We start from the raw sequence: 24,748 nt of genomic DNA, 5'->3' as shown, positions 1-24,748 counted from the left end.
TGTTAGGAAGAGGAGCTGGTTGTTTAATATTTACCAGAATGTCCTTGAGTGAACCTCTCTTTCTTCAGCCTGAAATACGGGAGCTGAAAAATCCAGCAGGAAATGAGGTTAAGGAATTTTTAAGCACCTTGACTATAGAGCATGTAACCCGGAGTGATCAGGGCTGGTACATCTGTGAAGCATCCAGTGGGCTGATGACCAAGAAAAACAGCACATATGTCACTGTCCATGGTAAGACAACCATCCCCTTGAACTGATTGAATGTTTTCCAAAAAAAAAAGCCTGTGGCTTTTGTTGGCCCCTGCCCCTACTGGCAAGTCATTATGTGCTTTCAAGACTGCTCCAATCTTATTAGTACTGTCTAAGTCAGTGATCTCATAGAACATCATGTTATATGCTCCCAACTTGTGTTTATAGATTCTTTGCCTTGCTAAAATCTTGTAATGACTTGGTCCTGGAAACTAGAATTTAAACAAACTTAGATTGGCTAAAAATCCTTGGCTCTTTGTTACCTGTATAGTACCATGATGTACACTCTCTAGGCCTGCCTTTTCCTTCTGACAGGGTAGCTCAGACTGTTACATAATTGGTTTTTCATGGGATTAAAAAAATGAAACCAAAACAACCCACTCTAATCAATTGACATCTAAATTTCTTGCTGTGTTGTGAATGTTGAGGGCTTTCACTGATTTCCACAATTGCTTTCTTGCAGAAAAGCCTTTTGTTGCCTTTCATAGTGGAATGGAATCTTTGGTGGAAGCCAAGTTGGGCGAACGGGTCAGAATCCCTGTGAAGTATGTGGGCTATCCACCACCTGAAATAAAGTGGTAAATATTAGAAATTAACACCAAGTATTATTCTCTATAAAGGCAACCAGTTATCACATACTAAGGATGCTGGGGTTTGTTTGGTTTATTTTCACTCTTACAGGTACAAAAATGGAAAAGCCATTGAAAACAATCACACGATTAAAGTTGGCCATGCTCTGATAATTACAGAAGCAAGTGAGAAGGATGCAGGAAATTACACTGTTCTCCTCACCAACCCCATCACAAAGGCGAGACAGAGCCATGTGGTCTCTCTGGTGGTGAATGGTGAGTCTGAGAGCTTTGATTTCAGTCTTCTTACTTGAATGTTCTTGCAAAGAACATTTACATCTCCTTTTGAGTCATATCCCTCATTCCCTCTGCCATCCTTTCCAACGGCTGTTTCAGTAGACACTTAATGATACTTATTGACTAACTGTCTGACTTCTCTCAAGTGCCAATCTACATCTAGGAAAAATTAAGTGTGTTGAATTAAAGGCTGATCTAGGGTAGTGTGGAGGTAGTGTAATAAGGGGGAAATGTATATTGATTATATTCAAATCAATTTCTAGGTCAGAATAAATAAATGATCATTTGTGACTGTAATACCCTGCAAATACTCAGAATGGCATTTGGCAGCATGGTGAGAAGGAGCTTGGGAGCAATTTAGCCTTAGATCATAAGATTTGTATGTGGCATACACATGTGTGATGGTGGGACTATATCCTTTTGGATATATTGAAAAGCTTTTGCTGATCTTATTGGCCATTCTAAAAATGATTGGGTTACAGAAGGTTTCACAAGTTGGCATAACCACATCAAGTTCAGTATAAACTATTCATTTTTCAGGAGTCTTTTTGAGTTTATAGAAGAGAGAGAAGCTTAAATTTTTTTTGAGGATATGGCATTTTCTGGCTCCATTCCCAGGGTATTATAAATCTGAATTATAGTTCCTTCTCTCAACATCCTAATCCACCCTACCCATTCTTCCTGTTGCTCTCTGTTATGTTGTGGTTCTTCTGGAGAAACCAACTTCTGGGGAGTTTTTTAAACTAATATATTCCCTATAGCCTTAGGTCCTTAGATTACACCAGTAGGTCATATGACAATGTCATAAGTGTGAAAAATATAGAGGCAAAGCACATGGGAAGGCCTGAAGTACCGTCCATGCATGGCGGGGCAGATGGGAAAGCCTGGTGGACCCCATCTCACTAGGAAGATGGAGAGATGGACAGTGAATCAAGTTATACTATCAGTAGTATACAGGAAATAACTAAATTTATGTCCAGGTTATGAACCTATCAAGGAGGGGAAATTTAAAGAGTTAGAAATTCTGCATTGGCAGTAATAGGCAAAGTGTTTTTCATTAGGACCTCTGTCTGAAGAAAGGCATCAGGCATGGGGAAGCAGATAAGGAGGGGAATGGTACGTTATGCTTATATAGGTCCTTCTATTTTTCAGTTTTTCATATCCCTTAATCTCATTGATCCTCCCCAAAACCTTGTGAAGTGGGTAGGGCAAGGATCCTTATCATCCCCATTTTACAAATGAGCAAATTGGGACTCCATGACTTAAGTAGCTCTCCTGAATTTGTACTGCTAATTGTGAACCCAGAAGAACCAGAACTAGAGTTCTGGTTACCTATATCCTGGTCCAGGTGTGGAGATAGTTTTATATGTACATACAAATAAATATACATGCATGCCTACACATATGTATATGTAAATCATACACATGTATGAATTCAGGCAAAGCAATGAACTCACTGATTCCCAGTTTCCTTATTTATTCAGCATCCCAAAAGTCTTAGTGCAGCTTTAAGCTTTATTAACTTCAGAAATATAAGGGCTACACATTTACAAAAAACAACATTCAAAAGGCCATTTGTTTAAATTTTAAAATTTTGTTGTGTTTCTCATTAAAAGTGAAAATAACCCCTATCTTGTGCTATAAGTTACTTACTCTAGGTCAGAGATGTCAAATGCAGCCCTTGGCACTCCTAAATGTAGCCCAGACTAGATTAAAATGTAATTGGGAAATACTTAACAAAATAAATAAAAATACAGACACTACAGATAACATGTGGCTTTCTAAGTCAATATGCGGCTACAGAGATATTTCTGTCTGGTTTAGTGGTCTCCATTTCTATTTGAGTGCGACTTAAACTAAAAATTAACATAAAAATTTATCATTCAAAATTCACAAAACCAATTGTATATGTAAAAACTTAAACTTTCAAGTGATTTTTGTAAGTTTATAACATTTGTACTTCTGAATTAATTAAAGCTTAAAACAACACTGACATGAGACACACACACATATGGAGAGATGATTGTATGTATGTGAAGGGTGTTAAAGACTGTTAAGGGGTCCTCTGAACTTGTCTTTTTGAGTTGTGTTTTTGGAAAATATGGTAACTCAAAAAGACAAGTCTGGGGACCCCCTTAACAAGGGTAAATTCAACCACCTTAAAAAAAATGAAGTAGTCATTAGTTGCTCAAAACTTCTTTCTTGCCTTCCCAAGGGCTGTTGAGCTGCCCATGATGTGAGTTTTCCTTGTCTCTAGTTCCACCCCAGATTGGTGAGAAATCTCTCATTGTCCCCATGGATTCCTACCACTATGGCTCCATGCAGACCCTGACATGCACTGTGTATGCTGTTCCTCCACCACTCGACATCCACTGGTACTGGCAGTTAGAAGAAGCATGCACTTATAACCCCAGGTAAGTATGATCCAGTCACTTGATTGTCCTTTGGCTTTGTGGTTTCTGTGGATAAAATCGCCCCCTCCCAACAGCGGACAAGTTTGTACTGAGATCTGTTTTGATTAGTCATGGAGCCTAGGTTCCCGCCACCTTTCCTTGAGCAGTGTACTTTATTAATTGCTTTTGTTTACTGTGGTCCACTTTGCCCTCTGCCTCTCTGGGAAAGTTAAAGCCCATCCATCTCTCTTTTCAGGCCATTCTAATTGCATAATGACTGGGGACCCTTACCTCTCTGCCAAACACAGGATATTTTCTATTTATGCTCATTGTTAATCTCTGTGTTTCTCCATACACCAATAAGTTGCTGAATATGATGCCTCTTCTTATCTGTGAGAAAACCCATCTCCAAGAGGAAGTGTGCTGATTGATGTTAGGGAATGATGGAAAGAGCTCTAGCCCTCTGTGCCTGAAGCCTTGCTTATCAGGCTCCAACATAAGGCCAGACATCCTTAGGAAAAAAAAAAAAAACCAACCCAACAGCCTCTACCACCACCCTAAGTCTTCCACTTCCTGTTGTTGTTTTTAAAATGACTACCACTAGCTTCTTCCTCAGCTGCTTGATCATTTCCTACACAAAGGCCACTGTCCTCAAGAAATTCCTATAAGGAGCCCGGTGGTTTTCAGTCTCCCTGCCTTCCTTTGAACTAAATTAACTTGAATTGTCCAGTCTCTCCAATTTATGAATGAAGGTTTGTTCCCAAAATAGCCGCTTCCCTTTAGTATCCTGAATGGATCAACCAAATTGCTAGAACACTTTCCTCCATTTCTGGAAGTCTGATCTCTTTTTGGCACAAAGGTCTTGTAATATGATGGGATCCATTTAAAATGCTTCTAGGAACATGCCAACCAGGCTGTGGGTTTCTTTCCTGTCCATTGATCGTGACCGATCTAAATTTTGTCTCTCGAAGGCAAACTGGCTTAGTGACAAATCCCTACACCTGCAAGGAGTGGAAAAACATGGAGGATCTAAATGGGGGAAATCCCATTGAAATAACCAAGAATCAATTTGTCATGATAAATGAAAAGAACAAAGTAAGTTGAAAATGCTTTGATTGGAATATGTTTTTTTTTTCACTGAACTCAATTCATATACATTTATTGAACACTTATCCTGTGCAAGGTGTTCTGCTAGGCACTGGAACTTCAAAGACAAAAACAAAAACTTGTTGCTGACCTCATGGATTTTACCTTCTACTAGATGAACGTTACAGCAGTGATGTGTAAGAATTTTGGAGATTAATGATCAGATATGTTGGATGATTGATGACTATGTTAAGCATGTCCTTATTTTAAAGCATTTATATTTACATGTTAACATTTCTACAATTTTTTATGTAGTAGAGATAGAGATTGTGTGGGGGTAATTGATAGTGTACTAAGCTTGTAATCAAGAAAATATGTTCAAAACCTACCCCTGACATTTACTAGCTGTGTGATCCTGGGCAAGTCACTTAATATCTATGTGCATTAGTCTACCCCCTAGGACTCATGTGTTAAGTTATAGACATGTTGCAATCTCCATTGGAGAAGAGTTCTAACATTGGGAGTTCCCTACTTGAATGAAGTAATAGATCCTTTGAGTGTATTTATTATTGTGATTGACTCCAGCATAAATTGGGATACTCTATGATGCCCAGCATATGTATTTGGATAGATTGTATAGCAGTCACAGTTCTGAAGAACATGCTGAGGAGGAATTTATAAATATGCATAAATCTATCTTTTAGTCTGAATATGCACATATTTCAGTCCCTTCTGACTCCATGACCCCATTTGGGGTTTTCTTGGCAAAGATACTAAAGTGGTTTGCCATTTCCTTCTCCAGTTCATTTTACTGACAAGGAAACTGAGGCGAACATTTCCACTGTGATTTGCCCAAGATCACACATCTATTAAGTGTTTAAGGCCAAATATGAATTCAGGAAGATGAGTCTTCCTGACTCTAGGCCCAGCATTCTACCCACTGAGCCACTTATAGCCTTTGGCAAACACAGGATATGAAATTGTTTGGTTCTCCCACAGACTGTAAGCACCATTGTGATTCAAGCAGCAAATGTGTCGTCCCTGTACAAATGTGAAGCTGTCAACAAAGTAGGACGCAGTGAGAGGATTATCCCTTTCCATGTGACAAGTAAGCATAAAGAATGTGTGTTTTTGTGTGTATATATATATATGTGTATGCACATGTGTGTTGGAAGGGGAGGAGGGATCTTCACCCATCTGAAAGGAGATGCTAAGTTGTGTTATTCTTTTGATGACTTCTCAATCATAGATGCTCCATTGCAGGAAAACTTAAGCAATTTTTTTTCAGAGAAGATGAGGTTTATCTTATTGTCACCTAGAAAGTAAGGCTATTCAGTTCAGTCTATAAATAGAAAATGCAGAATTCCCACACGTTCCCTGATGGAGATATTATGGTTATGTGGTTCTTATCATGATGTGCTGACCAAATTTCTAGAAATCTGTTTCCAAAAGGTTTGTATTTCACAGCAAAAGTAGAGATTTGGTGACTCTCTAATTAATCAAAACTGGGTAATTCAGACCCTAAACCCACTTAGGGATGTGGGACTTGAATTATCCCATTTGTCTTCAGTATTTCAAGGATCTCTGATTTCATCATTGTGACCACTCTGCCCACTGGTGTAGATCATACCTCATAGCATAGTCTTTGTGAGCTGCTGTGTCACCTTGAGGCTGAGTTAGGAATGCTCTGAATTTAACCAGGCTGATCTTTGGACACCAACACGGAGATTGTCACTGGTCCTTTCCATCTTGTAGAACCTGCTGCCACTTGTGCTCCATGGAAGAACATTTGAGAACCCCAAATAACCTCCATGTCACAATGAGGTAGCAGGGGATTGATTCCTCTGCCAAAATTAGCTGAATCTAATGACAGGCTTTTTAATTTCAGGGGGTCTTGAAATTAATTTTCAACCTGGCAATCAACCCACTGAGCAGGAAAATGTATCTTTGTGGTGCACTGCAGAAAAATCCACATTTGAGAACCTTACATGGTATAAAATCAGCCCAAGGGCTTCTCAGGACCACCTGGGAGAGCTGCCCATGCCTGTCTGCAAGAGCTTGGATGCCCTTCTGAAAATGAATGCCACGATGATCTCCAACAACACAAGTGACATTGTGACCCTGGAGTTGCGGAACGTATCATTGCAAGACCAGGGGGACTATGTCTGCTTGGCCCAGGACAAGATAACTAAGAAAAGACGTTGTGTGGTCAGACATCTTACTGTGCAAGGTAAGGATGCAGCTCAAGGAGGGCGGTGCTCACATGCCTAGACCCTACCATCTGGATCCATTCCTTACCATCTTGAAGCTCCCCGAAGCAAACCCTTGCACATTTATCTGATGGAGTTTTCATGGGGCTTGTCTCATTCTATATATGCCATCCTTTGGCTTGGTGATATTAGCTAATGCTAGTGATGGGAAGATCTCTTCCTCTGCCCTGGGGTAGGATGCTCACATAACACAGCAATGATTGTCAGTGTTGGCTTAGACTAGAACAGGGAAATTGCTTCCCAGGGCATGGGAAGAATGATGCTACATTGCTTGTGACCTGCAAGAGCCACTGGCCTTCCCTTGGGAACGTGACCCAAAGTGGAATGAAGAGAAGGAAATGAGCATTCTGGGTGTACTGAGGAATTAGTGTATATCCCTTACAGAGGACTAGAGCCCATGCGCTAGGGAATCTTGGCCTGAGTCAGGGCTGGCCCCATGCAGTGTTGTGAAGTAGATGAAGCATACCTTTATAATCTTGTCTCCTTCCTCCCTCATCTTTTTTTTTTCTTCAGCGTCCGCCTTTACCCAAGTGCCCATTGCTCTCAGGCATCCCTGACCTCTGTTCCTAGCAAACAGGTTCTGCAGAACTCATTCACATTAAGATGTTAGTGTCTTAAGGTGTTATCCTTGGGTGAGGGAGTTATTTGCATGCCCCCCCCCCGAGAATTATCAGAGAGGGATAGCATAACACAAAAGAATGACCCCAATAGTAGAATTTCAGGCATTATCAGGGGAGATGTTTGGGGAAGAGAGGTTTTTCTATGGGGACCCCACTCAAACCATAACCCACGAGACCCTCAGTCTGGATAAAGAGGACTTTGGAAGGGCTGGGAGTGTGGATGAAAGCCTTATCTCTTCTGTGACTGTGGACATATATAGGGAGAAGTTATACCTTCCTAAGGATTCAAAGACTTTTTCTGACTTAATTTCTCTTAGAATTAGACAAAAAAGGCTTGTGCAACTGATTATATCCAATATAGTACATGACCAAGGCGACCTCATTTTTCTGAGCTTTTAAGTGAGCTTGCCTCCAGAGCAAAAAATGCCTTACATTTCATTGTTTTAAGCCAGATACTTCTGCACACTTGGGCAAGACAAGGCTGCAGTAACCAGAGGATCAGACTGTTTTAATGGGAAAATCCTCTGGTTAAAAAGTCTGAGGAGATGTTATTCAGTTGTGTCTGATTCTCTGTGACCTAGTGGACTATACTTCCATGGGGTTTTCTTGGCAAAGATACAGGAGTGGTTTGCCATTTCCTTCTCCTGTGTATTAAGGCAAACATAGGTTAAATGACTTGCCCAGGTTCCCACAGCTAGTAAGCAATCTGAGATTAGATTTGAACTCGGGTCTTCCTGATTCCAGACCCAGCTCTATCCATTGAGCCACCTAGTTGCCTAGGAAGATTATTATTGAATAAATTTGTCTTTTGAATTTTGTTGTACACTTAAGCAAGGATCATCAGGTTCCCATTTTTTCTCCCACAGACATTTCCCCAGTACTTGGGTCTTTTCATTAAGTGTAGATGGAGATCCCAAATGAGGCGTGTGTGTGCCTGGCAAGATTTGGAAACTGCCCTCTTGTGTGTTGCTCTCCACTGGAGACTTTGAGACTTCACCGATCACAAAATGAGTACCTATATGCCAAAAAGAGTGGGCTTTTATACCATTAAACATGTGCATTTATAAATGATAATATTAAAAAGTACCTCTGTGTTGTGGTCCAGACAGATTCCAACTTAACCTAGCCCTGACATGTCTTCCCTTTGTATATATACTGCCCCCTCGGCAGGGTTCATTTTTTTTTTTTGGGGGGGGGAAGTACTGTAGATTTCTAAGAATACGCAGAGGAGAAATTTCCTAAGGATATTTATGTGGTTAGAGATGTGCACGTGGGTAAAATTGGACATGTGCAATGAGGATATTGTTTGGACATAACTGTTTCCAAGATGTTCCTGCTAACACAGTTTATTATTAGTCAAGCTTTGTTTAGTAAAAACTCAATATTCAACTGCAAAGCCTCACAGATAGTAAGGGCTTAATTAATGCTTATTGGATTAAGTATTCACAAAGAATCACCAAGTAGCTGAAAGCAATATATATATATATGACATAAAAAGGTATATATACATAACTAACATATATATGCCTGCACCGTTTTTTTTTTTTTTAACTAACAGGGCGTGTGGCACCCATGATCTCAGGAAACTTGGAGAACCAAACAACAAACATCGGTGAAACCATTGAAGTTTCTTGCTCAGCCTCTGGAATTCCTCCTCCACATATTACATGGTTTAAAGATAATGAAACACTTGTCGAGGACTCAGGTGAGTAGTAACTTGTTGTTCTACGTTTCTTGTTGATTTTTTAGGTTCAGATTTTGACTGGTATCAATGAGCATTTTAAAGAATGTGACTCCTAGTCCATGAGGTGAACTAGTCCAATACACACTATGATTGAATCGTATAAGAAAATTGAATCATTTAAATGAATCATACAAGAAAAAAGAAATAAATCACAAAATGACAAGGTTTTTGATAACCTCACCTGGAAAAAATTAATATTTGTGTTTTTGTTCCTTGGGGGAAGAGGGTAGAAATCAGGCAACAAACATCAACCTAAACAAGAATGACCATTTCACCTCATCTCCTCAGGAATTATATTAAAAGATGGAAACCGAAACCTAACTATTCGTCGGGTGAGGAAAGAAGATGGAGGTCTCTACACCTGCCATGCTTGTAATGTCCTTGGATGCGCAAAAGCTGAGACTGTTATCATGGTAGAAGGTCAGTGAAAAATTATGGCTACACTGAAGGTTTTTTCTCCCATTGTTTCTAGAATTAGCTACTATCTTATGATGTTCTCTAAGTCTTCCTATGCTAACTGGGGAAATAATGTTAGCCAGACCAACTGAAGATTTCCTTTCCCATTCTGGTATCTCCTTTCATTTGTTGTATTAATGGTAGATGTATGTTTACTTTGGGAGGAGAAAGAAGTTTTCCGTCTTATGAGGATATCCATAAAGACGATACTTTACATCCATAAAGATGTTGCTGCTCAGAGGGAACAGACTTTTTCTGATTTTCATTGGATTAAATCTTATTAAAAGTGAATTATTTTGGGGCGGCTAGGTGGCCTAGTGAATAGAGCACTGGCTCTGGAGTCAGGAGAACCTGAATTCAAATCTAGCCTCAGACACTTAACACAAAAACTAGCCATGTGACCTTGGTCAAGTCACTTAACCTCAATTGCCCTCCAAAAGGCAAAAAAAAAAGTGAATTATAGAGGTGATAGACCAGAGATGCCAAATGAAACCCATACTTTCAGACACAGCCTGCTTATACATTTGTTTTGCTTGACTTTTTGTATGTTACAAGGGGACATTTTTATTTATTTTGGGTGGGGGGAGTTACGGAAGAAAGTGGTAAAGATAGTGATAGTGACTTCAGAAAAAGGAGAAAAAAAGATTCATGAGAACCAGTGTTGGCATGAGAATGTTATGTTGAATATATACTTAAAAAACTCAGGGGGGATCTTTGTATATGGAAATATTCATGTTTGTTGATGTTTATCTTGTTCATAATTTTAAATAGTTCTGGCATATGTATAAAATAAGAACGACAGCTTTCTGAGATTTCAGATTAAGGAATTCATTAACATATTTCTTCATAACCCACCCAAGGGAAAAGAATTATTATTAAATAAATTAAAAACATTATATAAATATTAATATATGTATGAAGAATTGTTCTTCAAGGACCTGGAGACCAGAGCAGTGACAGATAAGTTGCTAACTAATTTTGTTGGACTTGTCTTATTTTGTTGTTAACAAACAACATGGTTCTGGTTCTGTAGTTTTTGGATGAATAGCAGAACTTCTTCATTAATGGGAGTTTCCACACTGAAAATTCTCTACCCTGCAGAAATCTCAGGCCTGGAGCAAAAAACCCGACCTGAGATGAAAAATGGGTGTATCCATTAGTCTTTCTGTGATACTTCACTTTCTCATATAGACAGTCAAATATTTCAGTTAACATAAACCATACTCCAAAGTAACATTGGCCATGTTGCCATTATCTGCAGCGTTTATTTTGCTATTACTTGTTTATCTTTCAGCCACCTCCATGCTGCCCTATGCCATTTTCATAGCTTATGCCCGTTTGTTTTTAGTCTGCACTTAACTGATAATAAAAGTAGTAATTGCCTCCTTATCACCTCTTTCCTATTTACTCCTAGATTGAAAGTTTCAACTAGCTCTTACATTTTCCATCTCTCTAAGGTTTTTCATTTCATAGAGAAAGTGGGCTCTAAACTGCCTAGATGGGATATCCACATAAGTAAAACATTTTTGAGCAAGAACCCTCAATACACATATATGAACTTATTTATAAATTATATATACATATTACTGTACTAATAATTATAGAAGAAAACCTTCCACCAAAAATAGAAATTCATAAATGATGAGATAAAGTTGAAATGTTAATAGGGAGTTTATAAAATGGAGGAGTGATGTGCTCAGACCAGTGCTTTAAGAAGGAAGGAAGGAAAGAAGGGAGGAAGGAAGCATTTATTTAGCTCCTACGATACCTCAGGCACAGTGCTAAGCACTTTGTAAATATTATTTAATTTTATCCTCACAGTAGCTCTGGCAGGTAGGTACTATTATTGTTCCCATTTCGCAGTTGAGGAAAAGGAAACAGATAGAAGTTAAATTACTTACCCAGGGTCTCACAGCTAAGAAGTATCTGAGGCCAGATTTGAACTCAGGTTTATCCTGACTCCAGGCCCAGACCTCTATCCACAATAGCCTTTAAGAGAATCCTTTTTGCAGTTGTGTGGAGGATGGATTGGAGTAGGGTGAAGTCAGGAGTGAGAGTGGAGAGATGCAGAGAGGTCAATTCAGAGGCTGTTCGGGTCATCCATAAGAGAGGGGATGAGCACCAGGGCTACAGTGGCGTTTGAATAAAAGGAAGACAGATATAAGAAAGGCCATGGTGTTGCATGTGGCAGCTAATTGGATGCGATATGTAGCTTGAATGAGAATGAAAATCCAGAATGATTTCTGGGTTTGAAGTTTCGATGTTTGGAAGAATGGTGCTAGCCTCGACCGAAATCAGGAAGCTTGGAAGAAGGGTGGGTTTGGGAGAAAATAATGTATTTATATTGCAAATCACAATCCAATTCCTGCTCATTCTGTGCAATTCACCTTCTCCCTAAAAATTAAAAAGCCATTCCTTCCCCACCTTTAACACGACAAGTAATGGGGGGCAGGGGAGAGAAGGGAGGGGGAGGAGCAGGGTGTGGATGTTAACAGGTTGGAGAAGGAATTTTGTCTACATAAATGTCTGGGTGGCGGTCAGGGTTTAACTGTGCTAGCTGGCCAATGTCTAGAAGAGAAAGAAGGAGTCCAGGAACTGAGCAAAACAGCAATGGGAAGAGTAGACTAGTGTTGGTGGCAGTGGTAATGGGTGACCACTTTTTGGAGATATGGTTGGTATATGTTAGACTACATGACCTCTGGGGTCTCTTCCATCTTTAAGATCGTGTGAGTTCTGAATACCTTCTTCTTAGGGTTGGTTAATAGGTTCCCAGTTGTTTCTAATTTATTCATTCAGGTTCCTCCCCCCCCCCCCATCAGTGACTCTCTTCATTTACCCCACTCCCTGGTTTCCTAAAGAAGTTCAGCCTTTTCAAAAATTTTAAACATCACAAAAAATCAAAACATAGATTAACAAAGTAAAACAGATTTATTCACACAACAATAAGAACTTTTTGTTTCTAGTACCTATTATTTTTCCTTTGCCCTTTAATTTGGTGTCATTTTTTTCAACATTTTCTATATTTAAATCTTTTGTGGTATTTTACATTTATCTCTAATCACTGTATGGCTTCTTTTTTTTTTTTTTGATTCCTTATTATTGACAGTTTCCTTGAATAATCAATGTCTTTTTCCATCTTTTCTATTTACATTTGTGGGCTTTCTTAAAGTTAGCCAGTCTTGTAAACTATCTCCTTGCAATTATTTGTTTCCTCTCATTGAACTTTAAAAATGTAAGCATATCAAATAACTTAGTTCAATATGTGTGGTAGCTCATATGGGTAGCCTTCCATCTTTCTGACATATCCAATTGGTTTTTTTTCCAGGTGCTCAGGAAAAGACAAACCTGGAACTCATTATTCTGGTTGGCACAGCCGTGATCGCCATGTTCTTCTGGCTGCTGCTTGTCATCATCCTCCGGACCATTAAACGGGTAACAAAACCATTTTCCTACTGTCCCATACACATTGGTTTTCCCTGACAAATGGAAACTGACTGGGGTTCTTTGTGTTGTTTCTTGCCATTGTTGTTGAATCAACAGGGACATTTTTCTTTCAGTGCTCTGTCATTCTTGCCTAGTTTTCTAAGGACCTAGCCACTGGGTTTTAATTGATAGAGGCCAATAGAGGGGAAATGTGCTTGAACTGTCTTCAGTTATTAAGACTCAAGCACTTAATTATGAGCCCTGTGGGAGCAGGAGGGCACTCTGGCATTATGGCGCTAGGGATGCATTGTGATGGCTTTCAATCTCAGTGAATTTTTACTGGGAAATGAAGCATCGGGAATGTGGCCACACACGACTCCTACCAACACCCTCCCCCTCAACCCAATGCACACAACCAAATGTGGTCTATGTGACAGGAAAGGGTCATATTTTCCAGGCCAATGGAGGGGAACTAAAGACTGGATACTTGTCCATCATCATGGATCCTGATGAACTGCCCTTGGATGAGCACTGTGAGCGCCTTCCCTACGATGCTAGCAAGTGGGAATTCCCCAGAGACCGACTAAAGCTAGGTGAGTGAGTTTCCATATAACATTAATTGGAGATAAAATTGACCAGGTCATATTTTCTTCCAATTAATTTGGTTAGAGGATACTAGAGGATACATCTACAGAGTATCAAGGGAAGTCTGTCCAAAAGACCGGGAATATGCCAATCTGGGTCAGGGATATTTATTCCTTTAGGATTAATAGTTAGTCAAGAAGCATATACTAAGTGCTAACTATGGTCCAGTCATTACATTAAGTGCTGGGTATACAAAGAAAGGCAAAAGCATGGTCCCTGCCCTCAAGGAATTCACAGTCCAATGGAGGAGACAACATGTAAATAACCAGATACATACAAGATATAGAGAGAGTAGATGGGAGGTAATTTCAGAGCAAAGACATGAGGGGGACAGGGTTTGTGGGGATTGAGGAAAGGACCCATTAGGAAGGTGGGATTTGAGCTAAGTCTTGGAAGAATGTAGGGAAGGTATGAGGTAGAGATGAAGATAGAGGGTCTTCCAGATATGAGAGGCAGCCAACCATAGCTGGATTGGCATTAGTTTGAGGAACAAGGTCAGTGAAGCTAGATCTCAGGGTGCATAGAAGGGAGTAAGTTGTAAAGATAGGAAAAGACCAAGTTTTGAAGGACTTTAAAGGTCAAACATAGGATTTTATATTTGATTCTGTAGGTAATAGAGTCATTTTAGTTTATTGAGTAGGAAGGATGACATGGTGAGATCTGCATTTTAAGAAAATCATGTTGACAGCTAAGTAGAGGGTAGATTGAAGTGGGGAGAAGCTTGACACAAGAAGCTGAGAGATGTGAAGGTGGAAATGGCAAGATTTGGCATGAAGCGATCATCCATTTAGTTATGTTGTGAGGACTTTTATTCATTAAACCATGCTAGAGGAGAGTCAGTTTAAAAGCTGGAGGTGACTAGTCTGAAGAAGAGAATACTTGGCAAGGATGTGTTAGCCACCTTCAATCAATCAATGAATAAGCATTTCCTAAGTGCCTACTATGTGCCTGGCACTCTGATAAATACTGAGGATACAAACACTGAAAATGAAATAATCTCTGCTCCCAAGGTGTAGCATTCAGTTATCTAAAAGGCAATCATGTGGAAGAGGGTTTTTTTTTTTTTTTCCAGAAGCAGCAGAGATTCAGACTTGAGGTTTACATAAGCTAAAACTTCCTAATGACCAGAACTGTCCAAAGTGGAAAGAGTGCCTCATTAGGCAGTGACTCCTCCATCACCTAAAGTCTTTTTTTTTCTTTTTGGAGGGCAGTTGGGGTTAAGCGACTTGCCCAAGGTCACACGGCTGATCACCTAAAGTCTTTAAGCAGAAGGCAGATGACCAGTTTGTCAGAGCTGTTGTGAAGGGGTTTCTTTCTCAGACATGGGTCAGACTAGATCATATCCTTTCCATATCTGACTTCTCTAGTCCATCCCTTGAATAATTTGACCCAAACCTGTGTCTTCTTTTGATACTAGGCAAACCTCTTGGTCGTGGTGCTTTTGGCCAAGTAATGGAGGCTGATGCCTTTGGAATCGACAAGACGGCAACATGTAGAACAGTTGCTGTCAAGATGCTGAAAGGTAAGGACAGAATAATGTTATGATGTTTCCCACCATTTTCTTCATCCATTCTTCAAATCAGATGACAAAGTGGGCAGCTAAGCTTCCTGCAATAAAGGGTGGGTAGCCAGCAGTGTCACTTAAAGAGAACCATCTGGGGGAATGTTGCCAGCATTCAGGGAAAGAGAGTAGCCATTTTAGATTCTCCTGATACATTACAACTTACCTTTTTTTGTTTTATATTTGTAGAGGGGGCAACGCAAAGCGAACATCGAGCCCTCATGTCTGAGCTAAAGATTCTCATTCATATTGGCCACCATCTCAATGTGGTCAATCTTCTTGGTGCTTGTACCAAGCCAGGAGGTAAGAAGTTGGCTGCAGGTGATTCTGATGATGTAATTTTGAGATACCTTCCTCCATAAACTGTATACATAACAGAAGGCACAGATGATGACAAACAGTTGTGGTACAGTGAAAAAACACACTGGATTTGGAGTCAGGAGACTGGGTTCAAATCCCACATTTACTAATGACCTTGGACAAGTCACTTGCACTCTGTGAGCCTCAGTTTCCCTATCTGTAAAAGAGGAAATAATAAAAATACATTCCCTGACTTCCCTCTAGGCTTGAAATAACTTAGGTGAAATGTTTGGTAAACCACCAAATGCCATATATAAATCTAGGCTATCATTCTCGTTCATCACCATGGAGTTGGCCAGTAGGTGATGAATGGTTTGTTGTTTGGAGCACCCATACCAATGAAATAATAAATTCTCAAAATGTTACTATTATTGCTGTTGGAATGATTAGTGGTACACAGATTTTTGCTGGCCTTGAGTTTTTAGCCTCTTCCAAGGGAGAGGCTAAATTAGATGTAAAAAATTCTCATAGAATTTTGTAATTCTCTTATGAACTGATTTTATTCTACTGTATGTTGTAGATATTTGTGTACATGTTTTATTTTTTCCTATATGATTATTATATTGAGCCCATTGAGAGTGTGGACTATGATTTCTAAATGCCTACTAAAAAAGTTCAACTTAGGTAAACATGGTGCCCCACAATCTAGTACCACTTGCCCTAGAAAAACTTTCCGCCTAGGGCTCTCTGCCTCTCTCAGAACACTATTTCAAGAAAAGCTACCTCCACCCCCCACTCCCAACCCTATCACATACCTTTCCCCACTATCTTCCCAGTTTTGAAACCAAACTCTGTCACTTTGCTTCTATGGCCCACTCATCATCCCCAAAACTTTCAGATCAAAGTACCCCTCTCTGGCCACCATTCCCCTTTGTGCATGTTTCCCTGCCCATTAAAATGTAAACTCTTTAAGGGCAGGGGCTATCTCTGCTTTAATACATATATCCATTGAGGTTAACATGATAAGCATTTAATAAATGCTTTTTCATTCCTTCATTTCTATCCTTATCTCCCCTCCCTATTCTTCACTCTCCATATTCTTCTCTTTCCCAGTGCTCCATGCCTCATTTCATGGTGTTACTTATGTCTAAAACATCCTTGCTCCCCTTCTTTGATTTTTTAATAACTGCCCATTTCAAAAAATCCCAGTTCAACCTCCACCTCCTCTAATCCTACTCTGGTGACCATAGTCAGCAATGAATGACCTTTTGGGACATCCCATAGCACTTTGCTCATACTTCTTTTATACACTTACCATTTATTAGTGTCAATTATAGCTATCTTTATGTCTTAGCCTATTTTAGAGTATAAGTCCCATAGGACAGGGATTGTCTGTCTCGTTCAGGCTCAGCACAAAGGACGTGCTTGATCAATGTTTATTCACCTGTCCCCCACAGGACTATATGCCTTGTTCCATAGAGTAAATTGGTGCTCCATAGAGATTTCAGAAAGCAAAGGGTAAAGGGAAAGGGAAGGAGAAAGAAAGGGAAGGGGGAAGAAAGGAAAAACATTATTCCTTTTTTAATATATTTTGCCTTTTGCAGGGCCGCTCATGGTGATTGTAGAATACTGCAAGTTTGGAAACCTGTCTACTTATTTAAGGAGCAAGAGGGATGAATTTGTCGCCTACAAGGTATGGTAGACGCTTAGTAGAATTAACTGGCAATAAAATAGAGAACCGTAAATGAGTGATGAGTGTTACTTTTCCAGTTGAAATTCCATGAGAAAATTATCAGAAACAGAAAATTCCTGTAGCTGGGCTACAAATTCCTCCCATTCTTTCTTGGATGTTTTAGACTTTCTTTTTTTACCTTTGGGGAAAATAATTTTCAGGCTTTATTTGGGTGACATAAATTTACTGACCCATTGTAGATGGGAAAGAGGCTTGTGGGGGGAGTGAATAAGGAAAAGGAAGGACAGTTCGAGATTATTATTCTTCTATCCCAGTCCTATTTAGCATCTCAGGGGAGGGTGTCACTTCCTTTCCAAGGAGACTTAGAATGTTGGGAAGTGGGACAAAGAAAGAATGGGAGATGACAAATCATTTCTTCCTTTAATTGGAAAAAGAAATGAGGCTTTAGGGAATATCAGCCATAGGCTAGGAGGATGGACTTAAAGTTTTTACCAAAATTGCCATAAGCCTACAAATCAAAATCTATCTCTTCTCTTGGAGATCATGTTTTTGTGTCTCAGGAATCTTTTTTTATGACTGTGAATCAATTTTGGGAAATTCTTTCCTGAATGATGATTTCAACTTTTCCTTCCCAGACAAAAAGTTCACGGTTCCGACAAGGAAAGGACAATTATGTGGGAGAAATCCCTGTGGACCCTAAACGTCGATTGGACAGTATCACCAGTAGTCAGAGCTCGGCAAGTTCAGGGTTTGTGGAGGAGAAATCCCTCAGTGATGTGGAGGAGGAGGAAGGTAAATAGCCATCTACTCTATTTTGCTTTTACTTGTGTGCCTTTGGGGAAAGATAATGGGAAAGTTAACTCCAGTGGAGAATCTCTAATATATAATCTCTAGAGGTGTACTGTCTCTACTCAGCCTCACTGAAAACGTAGATGTGGAAGTAGGTAAGGTTATATGATGAGATGAGTTAATATGCCCTAGTGTCCCTTTCTCTTAGAGGGTGGCAAAAATAACTCTGTAATTTTTTTTTTTTTGCTTTTGGAGGGCAATTGGGATTAAGTGACTTGCCCAAGGTCACACAGCTAGTTTTTGTGTTAAGTGTCTGAGGTCAGATCTGAACTCAGGTCCTCCTGACTCCAGGGCCGGTGCTCTATTCACTGCACCACCTAGCCACCAAATAACTCTGTAATTTTAATTCTAAACATGCCAGAAGGAAAATCTGTGTCCTGGGAAGCAGATACATGCTTGATAGGACCATGGCCTCTCTTTCTAACCACTATCACTATCAAGAAAGTGAGGTTTTTGTTAGGGGTTCAGCTTAACCTGGAGCTGCCCAAATCATAACATCATGTTAGATGACCTGAGTCTATAGGCTATATTTCCAAATTAGTAAATAATTGACAATTATTAAGAGGAAGCATGGGAGAAGTGGAAAGAAAGCTGACATGGGGGGTCAAGAAAACTGGAATTTAAGTCCTAGAGCTCACATATATTATCAGCCTTGTAATTTCTCAATGCCCCAGCTAACTCTCCAAGACTATAAATTGCGATGAGGTGCCCATCTTCATTGTTGGAGGGAATTTCCACACTAAATATTCCCTACATTTATAAAAGCGCAAATTTCTGAATTGCATATGCCAGGTTCACTGGGAAAATGCTCCCTCTCTTTTTATTTGGCTAGAGACATCTCACCTTCTCTATGAATCAAGAACCCTGGGAGCATGCTGGTACTTCGAGTTAAAGGGCTTTACAAATCCCCTAGAGTGCCATATAAATATTAGCTGTTGTTGTTATTATCATTTGCTCCCACTTAATGGTGTTTTCTCTGGAGTTTCCTGGCATCTGTTTCTGTTTAAGATTCCCATTTTTTATAGTTCAATGTATCTAGTAGAACCAACAAAGGGAAAAATATAATAGGGGACATAATGTGGTACAGGGAGAAGAATATTTTTCAAGGAGTCAGGAGAGCTGGGTTTGAAGTCTTAACTTGGCTGAGAAATATCTCTGTGGCCATGGACAAGACATTTTCACTTTCTGGGCTTCCATTTCCTCACCTGCAAAATGAAGGGGTTGAATTAGATGATTTCTATGGTCCCCCAGTTCCAAAATTCTGTGATTCTATAGGATTCTAAGTCTTACAAACACCTAGGAGCATGCATTCTAATGGAGCACCTTTGAAATATCTATGGGTAGGGCGGCTAGGTGGCGCTGTGAGTAAAGTGCCAGCCCCAGAGTCAGGAGGATCCGAGTTCAGTTCCAGCCTCAGACACAACACCCCCCACACACACACACACACACAAACTTGCCGTGTAACCTTGGGCAAGTTACTTAACCCCAATTTCCCTCCAAAAGGCAAGAAAAAAAAAAGAAATATCTATGGGTAAAAGATATCATGTCAATCAATCAGGAAGCATTTATTAAGTCCTTAATATGTGTCAGTCACTATGTTATGCGTTGGAGATACAAAGAGGCAAAAATGAAAGAGCTCCTACACTCATGGAGCTTTCATTCCATAGGGGGTAACGAGTACCATTTATACAAACTTGATACAAAGTGGTTTTGGTGGGGAGTGCACTAGCAGCTGGGGTATGGAGAGGTTAGGATGATAAGAGGCAGTCTAGGCATGAGAAATGGTCGGTCCAAAGGCATGGAGGTGGGAAATGGAGTGCTCTGTATGAGGAATCTAAGAAATACAGTTTGACAGGACCACAGGAAGTGTGAGGGAGAATAATGTGTAATAAGGATGGAAAGGTAAGTTGGGATCAGGTTGGGAAGGACTTTAAGAACCACACAGAGGAGTTTATATTTGATCCTAGAAGTAATAGGCAGCCACCAGAGTTTATTGAACAGGAGAATGACATGGTCAGAACTGAGATTTGGGTAAATCACTCTGGCAGCTGCGTAAAGGGTAGATTAGAAAGGCTGTTGCAATAGTCCAGGACAGTGGGGATACTAAGAGTGACTTTGCAAGTAGAGAAAAAGGGGACCTAGGTGAGAAATGGCAAGACTTGACTACTGATAGATGGGATGAAAAAGAGAGAGGAGTCAAGGATGTCACCAAGCTTGTGAGCCTGGTGACTGGAAAGATGGTGATATCCTTAACAGTATCAGAAAAGTTCCAAAGAGCGATAGTTTGGGAGTGGGGTAAAGACAATGGCTTCTGTTTTGGATGTATTGGATTTGAGATACCTATGGGACATGCAGGAAGTGATGATGGGGGATTGTAGTCAGGATAGAGAATAAAGATTTGAGAGTCTTTTGTGTAGAAGTGGTAATTAATCCCATGGGAGCTGAAGAGGGTACCAAGTAAGGTATTATAGATAGAAGAGAAAGGGTTCCAGAACAGATATTTGGGGAATAACCACAGTTTTAGGTGCAGTCTGGACAGTGATTTGCTAAAGGATGCTGAGAAGGAATGGTTGTACAAATAGAAGGAGAACCAAGAGAGAACAATGTCCCAAAAGCCTAGAGAAGAAACAAAATCCAGGAAGAAAGGGTGATCAACAGTGTCCAATGATTCCAAGGGGTCAAGAAGTGTATATGGACTGAGAAAAGGCCATCAGATTTGGCAATTAAGAAATCATTGGGAGCTTGGGAGAGGATAGTTCTGTCATCAACTGGGCTTTCTGTGAATTCTATTCTTTCCTTGGGTATCTCTGAAACACTGCAGCTTTTAGTAAAGGCATTCAAGTGTTCTAAGGAAAGACTAATTCTGTTCCCAGAAGAGGTGCCACGCATAGACCCCTGCTATGATCATCTCTTAAAATTTAGGAGAAGCACTTTTGGTTTTTACTCTTCATTTATACCCATTTCCAATAAACAATGGGATTATCTGAACTTCTCCTGTGCTTGACGTGTAGAGCTGCTGAATTGTCCTTTTGAAGGAGGACACCCACTCTTGGGCTTTACCCAAAAGGCTTTAGTTTTTTGGTCTAAAAGTAAGAAAGAGAAAGTAAATACAATCGGGGTAGTTTTCCTTTTGTCCATGGGAGAGTATCTATTATTCTTTTAGCCTTTATCCTGCAGAGGCTTAGAGAGAAGAAATTTAATAAACTTGGATATTATTGTTTTATTTTTAGACTTCTCGATATGATACTATTGTTTATCACTCTGGGCACAGGAACAACAGGAAAGCATCCAAAGCAATAAACTACCAGAAAAAGTTATCCTCAAACTCCCCATTCCTTATTCCAATCTTACCTCTCACCTCTCTTCCAGCTCCCAAAGTATGAGAACATATTATAACTCCACATTCCACCCTGAGGACACAAAGAGGATATTGCAATTTGTTCTAAGAATTCCCACTGCTTTTAATTCTTTGACTTTAGTTTTTAGGTCATGGAGTTATTATTATTGCACTAATAATCTGGGGGGAAAGGAGTATTGTTCATTGACTGCTATCACCTTGCCTTTCCAAACAGCTGCTGAAGACCTGTGCAAGAACTCTCTGAGTTTGGAGCATCTTATCTGTTACAGCTTCCAGGTGGCCAAGGGCATGGAATTTTTAGCATCACGCAAAGTAAGCAACATCAAGTTGGTTACCAAAGATAATTAGATCAAGTGCACCATAGCCGAAGCAATAGTAATAGTGGTGGTAGGAGGGGTGATGGTAGTGGCAGCAGTGGTCATACTGGTCATGATGGTCATGTGGTGGTAGTAGTAGTAATGATGGTGGTGGAGTATGAAGGGGTGGGAGTGGTATATAGGTAAACAGCAGAAGTAATAGTAATAGCTTTTGCCAAGACCTATGATCAGAGAACTTCCAATGAGGAAAACCCTTCCACCAGTGCACATCGGTTGCATATATGTGACTTACCAGGTCAGGATTACTTAACCTGGAGCACAAGGGATGCAAAGGGTTCTGTGGATAGATTGGGGGTAGAGGTCATGAACTCAGATGGGAAAACGAATCATGTCTTAATTTTTACTAACCTCAATTCACTTTACTTCTTCTTTCAATTCTTTAGAAACATTTTTTTGAGGGAGTGTATAGGCTTCCTTCAATAGCCAAAGGAGCCCATAACCTCAAAAAGGTTCAGTACCCCTGTCTTAGAGAGTCTTCTGGGGTACTAGGGATTTAAGTGATCTGCCCAGGGTCCCACAAGAATGTGTCAGAGACAGGATTTGCATTCAGACCTTCCTGATTCCAAGGCCAGCTCTCTACCCACTATTTCTATGTATTTCCTACACCAGTAAATAGAAAATGAAAAGGTGACAAATATTCTATTTATGGATTGTGATTTATTCTTGAGTCTTAAGAATTCTGAAAGAAAAAGTGAGTAAGGAAAGGGGTCTGACCTGGAATACTGTGGTCCTGCTAGACATCAAGAACTTGGGAGCTAGGGAGGGATACTATTTTTACTTTAAATACAGTCATCACCCCCTTCAAAAAGCATTTATTTGTAGTATAATTAAAAGCCTGGAAGGACAGATTTAAGATGAGAGATTAAAAGAACTGAAATTAGAAGTCCAGAATAAACAAAGACTGAAATGGAAATGTGCTGGGCTACAAATATCTGAAAGCAGGAGAGCAATTGGTTGAAACCATCCCTCTTGAAAATACCTCAAATAATGATTTAAAATTAAACAAAAGAAAAATCAATTGAATGTCAGGGAAAAAAAATTGACAATCATTAAAGTCTCTCTGACTATAGTGGCCACCCAAGGGAATAAGAAAACTTAAAAATATTTTTCTACCTTTTCCACTCAGGTTCTCATAGACTAGTGATGAAATCCCTAAACTAATTTATTTTTCTAAGTTTAAAGTCCTCTGGAGCCTTCTGATCCCATGCTTCAGACACTTCCTGCTAGGAAGCCCATGTTTTCTCCTTGCCCTGGAGACGAGACAGGAAACTGGGTGTCTTGTGGGGTCTCTCTGAAAAGGAATAAGCTGTTCCCGGGTCCCTTTGCTCTGGTGGTTTTTGTTGTTGCTGTTCTTTTGTTTTGTTTTATTTTTAAGACTAGAGAGTCGAGTTATCCAGACTTCTTTTGACTACAAAAAGAGAAAAGGGCAAGCTCTGTCTCCCTTGGCATCTGTATGCTACCTGAGTGTCAGGATAAATAAGACAGTTCTTGAGCTCTATCTGTTCCTTTAAATTCTTTGTTTTACTCATTCCTTTTAGGAAACACAATGGAAGGCTTTTCCAGGAGCAAAAAAATGTTCTGTATTAATTCAAGGTAGTGGGGTTATTAGGGTGATAGTCTCGCTGACCTTGTAAGATATATTTACGCATCTCTCCTATAAGTTTTTTCAGGTGTGACAATAATAATAGTAGATAATACTTTAGCACTTCAATAATAATTTAATTTGTTTAATAATAGCACTTTTAAGGTTTGCAAAATTTCTTATATTATCTGGCATGATCCTCATGACAACTAGGCAGGTAGTAACATTTATTATACACATTTTCCATATTGGAGACCTGAGCCTAAGAGAGTGTCTAGGGTAACACAACTGTTAAATGTCTCAGGTGAGATCTGAACCCAAATCTTTCTGATTCCATTGTACCCAATAGGCTAATTGCCTTCCACAGTCCTCAATCTTCCTTTGAAAAAGAGAATCTTCCCTATTCCTACATTTTTCTCCTGCTATATTGAATAAGAACTCTTCTGAGAGATAGCTTTGTATACAGAGTACCAGAGTAGGAGTCACAAAGATACTATATTAACTTTTGGAACCTGGTCAAATCAATTGATCTCTAATATTCAAATTTCCTCATCTGTAAAATGGGTGAAATAATAGCACCTATCTGACAGTATGGGGACAACTAGGTGGTGCAGAGGATAGAGTGCTGGACCTGGAGTCATGGAAACTGAGTTCAAAACCATCCTCAGACACTTACTAGTGGTGTGATCCTGGACAATTCACTTAACCCTGTTTGCCACAGTTTCCAGTTTCCTATAAAATAAGCTGGAGAAGAAAATGGCAAACCACTCCAATATCTTTGTCAAGAAAACCCCAAATGGGACCAGGAAGAATTAGACTAGACTGAAGCCACTAAATAACAACATCAAATCTCACAATGTTGTTGTAGGGATCAAATGAGATAATTATATGCAAAATACTTTGCAAACTTGAAAGTTCATTGTAAATATTGACTTATTATTTAGCATTCTTGAAGTTCCATATACCATTCCACTAGCGGGGAAAGAAGGAAGGAAAGAAAGGAAGGAAGGAAGGAAGGAAGGAAGGAAGGAAGGAAGGAAGGAAGGAAGGAAGGAAGGAAGGAAGGAAGGAAGGAAGGAAGGAAGGAAGAAAAAGCTAGAGCTGCCTGAAGCAGAAAATTAAATGATGATAAACACTGCATAAAGAATTCAAAATGGAGGGTTGCCCCACCAAAAGAAAAATAAAGGAAAGAAAGAAAGAGAGAGATAGACAGACAGAGAGAGAAAGAGAAGAGAGAGAGAGAGAGAGAGAGAGAGAGAGAGAGAGAGAGAGAGAG

The 24,748-nt window shown here is 39.7% G+C and overlaps 1 protein-coding gene across 2 annotated transcripts in view; it reads left to right on the top strand.

Annotated features, from left to right (window-relative positions):
• Positions 1-24,748, top strand: part of KDR (kinase insert domain receptor) — a 51,805-nt gene that overhangs the window by 12,011 nt on the left and 15,046 nt on the right. For both annotated transcript variants that reach the window (XM_069105256.1, XM_069105254.1), the window contains exons 7-22: positions 69-231; positions 713-827; positions 931-1,094; positions 3,373-3,529; positions 4,480-4,603; positions 5,594-5,702; positions 6,483-6,824; positions 9,043-9,189; positions 9,517-9,648; positions 13,010-13,116; positions 13,565-13,700; positions 15,170-15,274; positions 15,503-15,616; positions 17,218-17,306; positions 17,942-18,098; positions 21,728-21,825. In XM_069105256.1, the coding sequence (XP_068961357.1) occupies positions 69-231; positions 713-827; positions 931-1,094; positions 3,373-3,529; positions 4,480-4,603; positions 5,594-5,702; positions 6,483-6,824; positions 9,043-9,189; positions 9,517-9,648; positions 13,010-13,116; positions 13,565-13,700; positions 15,170-15,274; positions 15,503-15,616; positions 17,218-17,306; positions 17,942-18,098; positions 21,728-21,825 (2,259 nt within the window). The remainder of the gene's footprint in view (positions 1-68; positions 232-712; positions 828-930; positions 1,095-3,372; positions 3,530-4,479; positions 4,604-5,593; positions 5,703-6,482; positions 6,825-9,042; positions 9,190-9,516; positions 9,649-13,009; positions 13,117-13,564; positions 13,701-15,169; positions 15,275-15,502; positions 15,617-17,217; positions 17,307-17,941; positions 18,099-21,727; positions 21,826-24,748) is intronic.

This window comes from Petaurus breviceps, unplaced genomic scaffold (assembly GCF_028583685.1).
Source record: "Petaurus breviceps papuanus isolate PSGF00001 unplaced genomic scaffold, PetGlider_PUasm1.0 76, whole genome shotgun sequence".
NCBI lineage: Eukaryota > Metazoa > Chordata > Mammalia > Diprotodontia > Petauridae > Petaurus > Petaurus breviceps.
The sequence above is the reverse complement of the archived record's forward strand: the minus strand, read 5'-3'. Positions and strand labels throughout refer to the sequence as shown.